General features: G+C 39.1%; 1 protein-coding gene across 1 annotated transcript; it reads left to right on the plus strand.

Moving 5' to 3' along the window:
* The first annotated feature begins 10,542 nt into the window (after positions 1 to 10,542).
* On the plus strand, positions 10,543 to 11,286 carry LOC127093657 (secreted RxLR effector protein 161-like). Its single transcript, XM_051032591.1, has one exon. It carries the CDS (start codon positions 10,543 to 10,545, stop codon positions 11,284 to 11,286), a length of 744 nt encoding a protein of 247 aa, XP_050888548.1.
* Positions 11,287 to 11,985: the final 699 nt, after the last annotated feature.

The raw sequence follows: 11,985 nt of genomic DNA on the forward strand, positions 1-11,985 counted from the left end.
ATATTTTTTAGCATGGATGTTTATACTTTAAAGATAAAATGGATTCTTTGTAAAAGGTATATGCCATTACCGTTGCTCAGGGCGTCAAACTTGGTCCCTTAACTCGGGTTGTTACTCCTCTTTACATTGTTTCTATTGTATCTACTGTAGTTGTTGAGGTTTTTCTGGCCACTCCAACTCCTGAGCAGTCATTACTACATGGCATCGATGTGATTACCGATGTCCATCCTTGATCTCCATCATTCAAACAAACAGGGGTCGTGATCAAGACCAGAGACCCCTCCAGAAGGAAGGTGCTCCTAGACGGGTAAGTTTGTCTATGAGTGGTCCTTCAAGGCCGGCCACCCCTTTCCTCAAGATATCAACTTTTCTTTCTGCTTGGATTCCTTGTACTTCTGAGGAAGTTGTCGCTACTATTTCTGAGGAGGATTTGACTTACCTTTAGAATCTTTTTGTGGCAGATAAAATGGAACTTCTTTATGTTGTTACCTTCAATGTCTACAGGGAAGCCTTCTTATTTTCTCGTGTTTTTGTTGGTTGGTGTGACATTTTGGGAATGGGTAATCCTTCAAATGAGATTGATACTTGGAAGGGGAAAATGTGAAGCTATATGGATATGTTCCAAGTTTTAGGAGGAGGTATCCACTTTTCAGGAAAAGGTTTGTTGTGTTGAGGCTTTCTAAGAAGAGGGTAAGACTCATGGATCCTCCTCTACCTTATCTTCCAGAATTTATGAACTTGAGTCTTCTCTAGAGGCTTAGAAGAAGAATCATAAATAAATATATGTCGTTGTTATAGAAGCCCACTCCCATGTCGATAAGGTTCTGAAAGCCCTTTAACAAAAGAAGGGGTCTCAGGTTGACGATCAAAAGGCTTATGATAACCTGGTGGAGGAGCTGAAGAAGACATTTCGATGAGTCCCTCTAGCAAATTCTTCCTAATGTATATAGGGCTTTCGATCAAATAGGTGACCATGTTAAAAAGTTTTGCCCATATGCCTTCATTCCCCACACGAAATTGGCTCTTTCAAGGCTATTCAGGATGGGATTTTGGTGGAAAATCGTGGTCCAACGCCTCAGAGCGAGAAGGATTAACTTATTCTTTTTATTCTTCTCTTTTTTATCTATAATGTTAGTGGGGATTTATGCCTTTGCAAGGATTACAATATTTAAATAATTACCTTTATTTTCGGTGCCTTTGTATTCTTGTGCCCGATATGTTATATTCAACTCCTTTGTGGTCCTCTGATTCACCGAGAGAGTAACTAGCATTTAGGCTTCAAACCAATTGGTGGTTTCTATCTTCGTCATGTTTAACTTGAATATTTTATCTGGATTTTTGACTTTGTTCGTTATTTGCTCAATGTTGGCATCTGGCGTATCCACCAAACTCTATAGTCCTAATAGGGTGACGAAGACTAACATCAAAGTGTCGTCATTATAAATTTTGATTAGGAAGAGTTAGCATCATTATTATGCATAGCTAGGAAGCGTCCTCGACCAAAGGGAGAGTTCTTATCCCTGTCCCAGGTTTGTCTTGGTTCAGGGCCGATGTCTCTGGGCTCCACTACCTATGCTTTTGGATCGGCTAGTTTCTAATAGGGGGTGTGTCATCTACGTTTTTAAGCATGTTCACCAAGTGTGGAATCTGCGACAGAAGTGTGTCCTCTATTATATCGTAAAAGGTTATAACAACCTGTGTATTTGCAATATTTCTGACAGTTAACATGTTATTTATTGAAATTTCACAAAACCTTAAAGAATACGTATCTCCTTGAGGAGATCATAAAATGAAGGGATATGGCGAGTAAATGTCCCACAATCGATATCTATCTAGAATAACATAGTGTTATATTTGTAAGTGCCCCTAACAAGGGCTCCTTCTCCCAAGTGAGACTTCACCTAGGCGATATCCCCCCAGAATAAAGGGTTCTCCCTTAGTATTGTTGATGTTTTAAATACTGTTAGTCAAGGGAGAGGAATTCCCCACTACTTCCGAAAGATTAATCGATCAATAACTTCCCCTGACTATGGGGGAGTGGTTACCACCTCTAAGGGTTACCCAAACCCTAAGCCCAAGAGGCCTCTATAAATACTTCTACTCAAGGATAGAAAGAGATCTTAAGCCATACAGATCATAACTCCTACTGATCACACCCCTCATACGCTTATACTTAAGCATATCATATATATGCAGAGCCTCTTACCTCACGTGAGCAGAACTCCAAAAATCACCACAAAACACCATCGTACATGGCTTCTCGCTATAGTGGGCCTTCATGGACGGGTTACAACGCCATAATATGACAATAGAGAATGATGTCCACAACATCCGACAACACCAATAAGAATTTAATCCCCAAGAAGAGATGTAATTGTTGGATCCCCAACCACTCTTAGATGACATATGGGGGGCACTTGTCCTTAAGGGATTCAAACCTCGCACATTGCTTATGTTTGATGGATTCCGTGACCCATACAAGCATGTCGCCTCCATCCACACACATATGGTTGTCATAGGAGCATCTGACTCCTTGAAGTGAGACCTACTATCTTGAACTTTCAGGTTTGCCTCCCTTTTATGGTTTATGGGTTTTCCCTATGCCTCCATCACAATCTATCAGGAGTTGGTGAGAAAGCTTATGCATCAGCTCTCTGTCAGTCGTTATAAAAGATGTCGACTACCAGCCTCTTCAACATACAGTAGGGTTCATTAGAATCTCTTAGGGACTACCTCTCCCACTTTATCGAGGCCACCATCAAGGTAGTTCCACCAAACCAATAAATATTTATGGGAGAATTCCAGAATTGACTCAAGGTGGGACGCTTTAACGCGTCCCCCTCCTAAAATTCGGCGTTTTTGTTGGCATAAATGGTCACCAGAGCATAGTTTTACATAAAGGGAGAGAAGAGCAACACTGAAAAGAAGGCGCGCGATGTCAAATAGTGCATTCCCAACTCCAAAGGCTCACATCACCAGAGGAAGAAAAATTATACCTCACTCATAAAGGAAAAACATGTGTTTAAAATGGTAGTTAAGGCGACATAGAACTTAACAGCCTTGGATACTCGTCATGAGAAGATCTAGCGTGAGGTTCTTCATATGCAATGCACAACATCCCTATGTTGCATACTCCTAAGGCAGATGTGATAAGATCCAAACCGGGAAGATGATGCAAATTCCATAGAGTGAAGGGACATCATACTGAAGATTGTTACCAACTCAAAAAGGAAATTATGAGACTAATATAGGAGGCACACCTCAAGAAATACTTGAAGGGCGACTCTTCCCATTCAAAAGACAAGTCTGACTCGTGAGAGTAAGATGATGCTAGAAGCCCCAGGTGAGAACAAGTCCAAGGAAGTTCCCCAGTGCGAAGGTAGTATAGTTGTGTGCCACACACGCAACATCATATTAAGAGGATTCTTCAGGGGTAGAGAAACCAACTTCACCCGCAAAAGGTATACTTTCTAGTTCTCGAAAATGGAAGACCTCCCTAAAGTCAAAGGTAAGGGCGAACCTCATGTACCAGAGGTCACGATCGCTTTCTCAAATAAAGATGCAGTTGTCATCCTCCCTCACATTGATGACCCCATGGACATTACCATCAAGTGTGAAGATTGGGAAATTAGAAGAGTTCTCATTAACCAATAGATCTCCGTGGACATATTATACTAGGAGGTATTTGAAAAACTTTGCCTCGACCCAAAATATTTGAAGGCTTTCAGAGCATCATTGGGTGGATTCGTTGGAGAATAGGTACATGTAAAGGTATACATCACCTTGAGGATCACTTTTAGAGATCAAGATCAAGCAAAAGATATAACGGTTAGGTATTTGGTTATTGATGCCCCCTCTTCCTACAATGTGATTATAGGGCGATCAAATTTTAACTGGCTGGACACCGCCTTGTCCATTGTGTGTTTATACATGAAGTACCCGTTCCCCAATGAGCGAGTGTGAGTTGTACAAGGATATCATGAGATTATCAAGAAGTGTTACGAAGAAGGCCTCAAGAGGGTCTGCACTCTAGGCGGGAAATTCAAGACCATGGGCTAAAGAATAAAGTTGTTAGGAGAAACGTACAAAGGCGAAGAAGTCTCCCCTACAGTTATCAAAGAGACTAAAGATTGAAGGTCTAGGAGGAACGTCCCATGGAGGCAGTTGTATAACTGTTTATTTATTTTTTTCTTACTATTATTCAGATACTTTGATGATTTTTATAGGAGAGTATTAAATCGCTGGCAATTGTAAAGACAAGTTATTTCATAGAGAGCACTCTTTTCCCTCTCCACTTTTGCATAAGGCGGGGGTTTTTAATGATGTGCGTCACTTTTATAATTTTAGAGAGTCTGTATGTTTGGTTATTCTCTTGTTTGCATGAAACCTAAAAGCTCAAGAGAAAATCACCCACATAGGCAATCAAATTGATAGATCCTCAAGTGGGATCCTTGACGGCCCTAGAGGCAGACACCTAGATGGATCCTTAAGTAGGGATCCTTGATGTCCATAATGGTAATCATTTAGTTGGACCCTTAAGTTGGATCCTTACCACCCCATAGGCAATCAAAACTATTGGACCCTTAAGTAGGATCCTTTCCATCTTTAGAGGCAATCAAAATTGTTGGACCCTTAAGTGGGATCCTTGCCATCCCTATAGGAAATCAAAATATTTGGACACTTAAGTGGAATCTTTTCTGTCCCTAAAGGCGGTCAAAATAGTTGGACCCTTAAGTGGGATCCTTGTCGTCCCTAAAGGCGGTCAAAATAGTTGGACCCCTAAGTGGGATCCTTGTCGCCTCTATAGGCAATCAAAATAGCTAGACCCTAGAGTAGGACCCTTATTTCCATTAAAAGTAATTAAAATAGATGAACCCTTAAGTGGGATCCTTGTCGCCCCTAGAGGCGATCAAAATAGTTGGACCCTTAAGTGGGGTCCTTGCCGCCCCTAGAGGTAATCAAAATAGTTGGACCCTTAAGTGGGATCCTTGCCTACCCTAGAGACGATCAAAATAGTTGGACCTTTATATGGGATTCTTACCACCCCTAGAGGCGATCAAAGTAGTTGGACCCTTAAGTGGGATCTTTGTCGCCCCTAGAGGCGACCAAAATAGTTAAACCCATAAGTGATATCCTTGCCTCCCCTTGAGGAAATAAAAATAGATGGACCCTTAAGTGGGGATCCATGTCGCCATAGAGGCGATTACCTCACTGGATCCTTAAGGAGGGTTTTTGCCTCCTTTTGAGGCAACCACAACGTCAAATTCCTAAAATGAAATCCTTGTTAAGTCCCCTCGCGAGCAATCAAATTACTACAAAGGGGAATGATGAAAGACACCCTCAGTTAAATGTAAAGGATTAAAATCACACAGATGACTACAAAAGAAAATATCGACAATGGAATTTAACATAAAAGACGCCCCCAAGGGGCGCGATTGTTCATTATAATTACAAAAGCCCCCAAAAGGGCGAAGAAGTATAAAAAAATCCCAAAAAAAAGGTAAATAAATATAAGCCATTAGGGGTCGGGAAAACTAAATCATCATTCCTCCTCCTGAGGCATCTCATTTTCAACCACACACTCTGGTTGAGGGCCTTCAAGATCACCACGCTCATTTGCCTCGCCCTCACCCTGAGTAGTCTTAAGAAAGGTATGATCCCCAACCTTTGAAGAGACCACTGCCTCCTCACCCATCAGTCTACCATCACGAATGACTTTGATGAAGTCCACGGGGATAAAATCAAGGTTAGAGTAGAGGAAGGTGAACCTCTCCTTAGCGCGCTCGAAATAGATGCCAAAAGTAGACACCGCTTCGTCGGTGAGCCCCAACGCATTTTTCTCCAACTTCTTTTCACTAAGGAGAGAAACATATAAGGAATTTCGCAAGGATTCCTTTTCATCAAATATTTCCTTATCCTTGGATTTCATATCTTCCATCTTTTACTCCTATTTTTCCTTGTCTTTCTGGAGAGACTGCAACAGCCATTGGCTCCCATTATAAGCATATATATGCTCTTGGAGCTTCGTCTCTAGCCCTTTATCAGCCTTGTTATGCCTTTATTGGTCAACCTCCTATAACATGAGGGCTCTCATCAAGAGATTATCCTTCACATTCACAATGGTTGAGGTCGGTTGGGAATGAAGGGCCTGGTAATCAGCGAAAAATTCTTTGGAGAAAAGGAAGGTGGGACCTCTTGAATTGAAGGGTGTCGAAATCAACGACACTCCATAAAGTCGCAGAAGCCTCACTTGTAGAGGGTTCATGTGTACTCCCTATCCCTATAGGAAGAGAATGGTCATCCTCCATCCTTTGAGTTTTCACGTCGGGCAAGTCGGGAGTGGGATCCTTAGCTTGCCTTTTATTCCCATTGACATTGAAGCCTTTTGGGTGACTATGGGGATTGTTGGTACCCGAACCAACACCCTTGAGATTCTCACACCTCTGCCTCATCTTCTCATCAAAAATCCTCGACATTTGATATACAAAACAATAAGTAAAGATCATAGATGTTTCCTAAAAATGCCTACAAAGGAAAAATGGTATGTGACTTACCTAAGCAGACGGCGGGGTGTTTTCCACCTTCAAACTAATGCCTAATCACCTCACGATAATCCATAACATCGAATTGCCACAAAATATTGACAACCATCTTCTCCTCACGGATAATGAATGCTTGGTCATATCCGGGGCCATAGGATTATCCGTCCAGGATGAGGGAAGGAGGGGGCATCATCATCTCCCAACACACCGAGGGAATTATATCGCCTCCTCACACATACAAAATTGTATTTCTAATATTTATAATGATTGTAATGGGACGCAATTAGGGCCTTTTAGTCTGAGTAGTCAAAGAAGCCCACCCACCCTTCTCCATATTAGTGGTATAGAAAGACAAAAAGACTTCCACTATCTAAGTAACATCCAACTCTCCACAAACCATCTCAAAAGCCCTAATATAACCCAACTATTTAGGAACAACTGGGAAGGCGCAATGTTGAAGACCCTTAAGACCTCCATAGAAATGGGGGAAAAGAACCCCCATATTATAACACCTTGAATTCAATTAACTTATTTAATTGAATTTAGTTGCAGTTCATTTAAATTATTAAGTGAAATATATACTTTTGGTTAATTATTGGTGAATATATGTGTGGTATATGGCATGTGGTTGGATTGGTGAAAGTGGTAGAATTAATTAGAATTTTAATTAATTTTATAATGAAGAGAATAATTGAAATAGTATAAGTATTAGAAAAATTAGAAATAATAATTGATTAATATTATTTTGGTGAAAATTAGACTTAATTATAAAATAAATAGAAAAATAAGGTAGTAAGGATAAAGTGGGAATTTGAGAGATAAGTAAGGATAGGATAGGAATAACATAAATGAGGGAAATATGTTTTCTATTAAAAAGGGAGAAGTGTGGGAAGTTGAGTTTTCACTGATCGTGAAATTAAGTTTGGGGAAAAAGAGGCAAAAGCTTGAGAGAGGCTAGGGCTTGAGGAGGAAGAAGGAAACCATCATTGTTAAAAAGATTTTGCTGGAAATTCAAGTAAGCAATGGGGGAACAACTTCGTATATTGGTGTAATTTATGAAGGGTGGAGAGGGATCATCACCCTCCTTTAGGTTTTCTCTCTTTTTCTCAATTGATAATATGTATGTATGTTTGTTACAAATTATGATGAATCTGTTTTGAATGTTCCTTGTGGTATGAAATTTGTGTATTGTATTATCTCAAATTGATGTCTGATAAAAGTATGTGAAATTTGCAAATTGTTGTTGCTAATTGATGTGTTTGAGTTTTCATGAACATGACTTTAATTAATGATAAAATTGGTGAAATCAATTGAGAATTTGTCTGAAATTAACATGTCCATATGTTAAAATTGATGTATGTTTTGTTTCTAGTCAATTTGGGTATTATGGGTGTGAAATCGGAGCTTCAAATAAGCTCCAATGGTAGAAAACACGTTTTTGCATTTTGCACAGAGGTGACGATTGTCACCTGCATAACGGGCTACCCATCAGTGTATTGAAAGAGGCTGACGCACATCAACAGAATGGTAGCCAGACAGTCAAGGTCTTTTTTAGTGATGACCGATGGGGAAAATGGTGACAGATTGGGCAAAGGGATGACGGACTGGTCATCATCCTCATGACGACTGTCATGGCTCTAGAACAGACCGACATGGTCTGGGCGGTCAGTTTTGATGTGCCGATTTAGGGTGACGACTGTCACCTGCATGACAGGCAACCCATCAGTGTGTCGAAGGAGGCTAACGCCCATCAACAGAATAACGGGCAAACAATCAAGGTTTTTTTAGTGATGACAAACGGGGGAAGTGGTGACAGGTAGAGCGAAGGGATAACAGACTGGTCGTCATCCCCATGTCGTCTGTCATGGCTTTAGAACAAATCGACATGGTCTATACGGTCGGTTTTGACGCGTCGATTTGGATTTTCAGTGTTATTTATGAACTCGATAATTATTTAATGTTGTTTTATGATGTTGACGCGTCGGGATGGGAATATATATGCTCTGAACATTTTTGAATGAGTATATAATCAATTTTTGAGAAATTGTTATAATGATTGATGATTAATTATGTGGAGAGTACATAATCGTTGTTTATTATGGTGGTAGTTTCGAAGGGGAACTACATTGTTGTTATGTTACATGTTGTTTATGGTTCGAATGGGGGGACATAAACATGTTGTTGTTATTGTCGCATAAATTATATGTTATATGTCATTTGTGTCGTTATTGTGAAAGAGGCGAGTTATGAGTCTAGAAGGGTGGACAAGTAACTTGTCCCGAGTATAGAAGGGTGAAGTCGGGGTTCAGAATGGTGAACCTAGTTCGTATGAAGAACCATCGTTGAATGGTACCACATGCATATTGTCGATGGCATGAGTCACATTGCATGCATATGTATATATTATGATGGAAAAGGTGTGAGATTGTAATGGTGTGGTTTGTGTATTGAATGCGTGATGTGTTGTGTGTTTATCTACCCTCACATTCTTTATGCCGTTTTATATCGAAGTTTATTCTCACTCCTTTTGCTTTATGTTGTCCACCATGGACCTCTTGCAGATAATCAAGAGCAAAGTTTTGTTCCTGTGAGTGGAAGATAGCTTCTTAGAGCTTACCTTTGTTTAATTATCTTTCTATTGTATTTTAGTGGTTTAGTGCTCTGATCTTGTAACATCGGGAACATGACACTTTTGTTATGTTTTGAGTTGGTGTCGAATTGTGATGTTAAAGTTTAATACTTTATTTAAGATGTTAAATTTGAAGTTGTTATTATGGTAATTCCCGATGTACGTTGTTAAATGTTTTTGAAAGTTTTGTTGGTTGATTGTCGTCATGACACCTTAAATTTTTGAGTAATTATTTTTATATAAGTTTAGAGGTTTAGGGTGTTACACATATCCTTGATGAAAGAGAGGTAAAATTAGAATTATGGAGAAGGAAGGGCGGAGGAGACATGTGTGGTCACCCTCTCCCATGATGAGCAAGCCTTCAGAATGACCCTACCTCCATCCTCTGAAAAAGAAACCCACACCCCTGATCGAAAATAGAAGATATGATAAGTCAAATTATAACTAGATTAAAAATATCTGACATTCTTGGATACGATGGAGGAGGTAGACATTATCTCTTTCGTTCTTGAAAAAATAGTATAATAAAAGAAATCGCCTCCATCGTCTTCAAAAGGGGGGAAAACTAACCTAAAACCCCACGCTTAGTCTAATCCTCATCTCAAATGTATCTTAATAAAGCCCATTTCCTACAGAAAACAAGACAAAGGGAGATACATACCTGAAAGGAGGTTGTAAATAAATAGATTAAAGGTTGAACGATTCATACAAGCTTGCAAGAATGGAGAGCAAAAATAAATAGATAAAATGAAATAAGAAATCATTTATAGGGATTGGTAACCATAAAGGATATCTTAAACCCCCTCATGGTTTTAAAAAATTCAGCATATTTGTGATACATGCCAACAACGTTTAAGGTCTTGAAAAACAGGTCATCATTGCTTACATTAAATGAAAGTAAGTGCGGCGAGCTGAATGATTAATTGACATTATTGCTAATCAGGATAAATATGGCAGATGACTCATCCCTTAATCAACGACTTATTCAATTAATAATGGGCGTCTTCAGATGGGGGACTCGCCCTTTGGTGCATGGTTCCCATCAGAAAAAGGACTCACTAGAGGGGTGAGGGGGATACCTCAAGTGTAAAAGGCCTTATAAACACTTCGTCCTTAGAAAAAATCCCTCATTCTTGAGGGACTATGTAGTGTTACATTTGTAAGTGCCCCCAAAAAGGGCACCCTCGTCTGAGTGAGACTTCACCTAGGAGATATCCCCCCAGAATAAAAAGATCGCCCTCAGTCTTGATGACGTATAAATACTATTAGTCAAAGGAGAGTAAGTCACCCACTACTTGTGGAAGATTAGGTGGTCAACAACTTCTCGTGAGTATTGAAGACTTCAAATGTGACTTGAGCAAAGAGTTTGAAATGTATGACTTGAGAAACATCTCATATTTCCTTGATGTTGAATTCTACAAGAGTAGTATGGGTTTAATAATGCACCAAAGTAGATATGCAAGTGAGATACTCAAAAGATTTAAGATGGAGGATTGCAATGTAGCTTTGACACCAGCAAAACCAAGATTGCAATTAATGAAGGACTCAAATGAAGATGATGTTGATCCAATACAATACAGAAGACTCATTGGATCATTGAGATACCTCTTTCACATAAGGTCTGATCTAGAATATAAAGTAGGCATGATGAGTAGGTTCATCCAAAAGTCAAAGGTATCTCATCTTGAAGCCACCAAGAGGATACTAAGGTACCTCAAAGGAACGCAGATTATGTCATTTTGTTTCCTGCAGCAAATGAAGGAAAGGAATGCAAACTTATGGTATACACTGACTCAAGTTAGTGTGGTGATGTTGAGGATAGAAAAATCCATAGTTGGTTATATGTTTATGCTAGGTAGTGCACCAATTTCTTGGAGTTCAAGAAAAGAACCAGTTGCAGTTATGTCATCATGTGAGGCTGAGTACATAGTTGCATCTCTTTGTACATGCCAAGCAACATGGATGGTGAATCTGATTGACGAGATTGCACGTAAGAATCATGGAACATTGATTATGAAGATTGATAACATATCTAATATCAATTTAGACAAGAATCCCATAGCACGTGGAAGAAGAAAACACATTGATATGAGATTCCATTATCTTAAAGAGTAAGTAACAAATGAGAATCTGAACTTAGAATACTGCAGAACTGAGAATTAGATTGAAGACATCATGACCAAGGCAGTGCATGTGGAATTATTCAAGAGATTGAGAACCATGATGAATGTAGATAGCTTAGACACAATGAATTATATGGTGTGTTAAATATGTAATTCTTTGTGTTAAACATGTTGTAGATACAAGCTTTAGCAGTTTCAAATTTATATGCATTCGATATAGTCGAATACAGTTTGTACTAGTCGAATCTGCATGTATTCGACAAAATGTCAAATACAATTTGTAGTAGTATAAGTTGTATGTATTCGACAAAGTCGAATACAGCTTGTCAAAGTTAGCTAGTTTGAGATTGCTTAGTGTGCAAGTAGTCTCATTATAAATAGGAAGACACTTTGTATTTGTAAAATGATTGAGATCAGAAAGATCAAGAGAAGATCAATATATTCTTCCTTTCACTTTAATAACCAACTCTCTCAATTCTATCTTCTCTCTCTCATAACTTCAAAAAAGAAAATCTTTTTCAAATCATTGTGCGAGGGAATCATATTGTAACCAGGGTGTGGTTGAATCACTCTAGTGAAGAGTGAAGAACAATAATCTTGAATCAATCAAGAAAGTGATTAAATCTTTTTCTATCAAGATCGATTTGAACATCTGATATCTAGATCAATAATTGTGATTATTGGGAAACAT

Source organism: Lathyrus oleraceus, chromosome 6 (assembly GCF_024323335.1).
Source record: "Lathyrus oleraceus cultivar Zhongwan6 chromosome 6, CAAS_Psat_ZW6_1.0, whole genome shotgun sequence".
In the NCBI taxonomy this organism is placed as follows: Eukaryota; Viridiplantae; Streptophyta; class Magnoliopsida; order Fabales; family Fabaceae; genus Lathyrus; species Lathyrus oleraceus.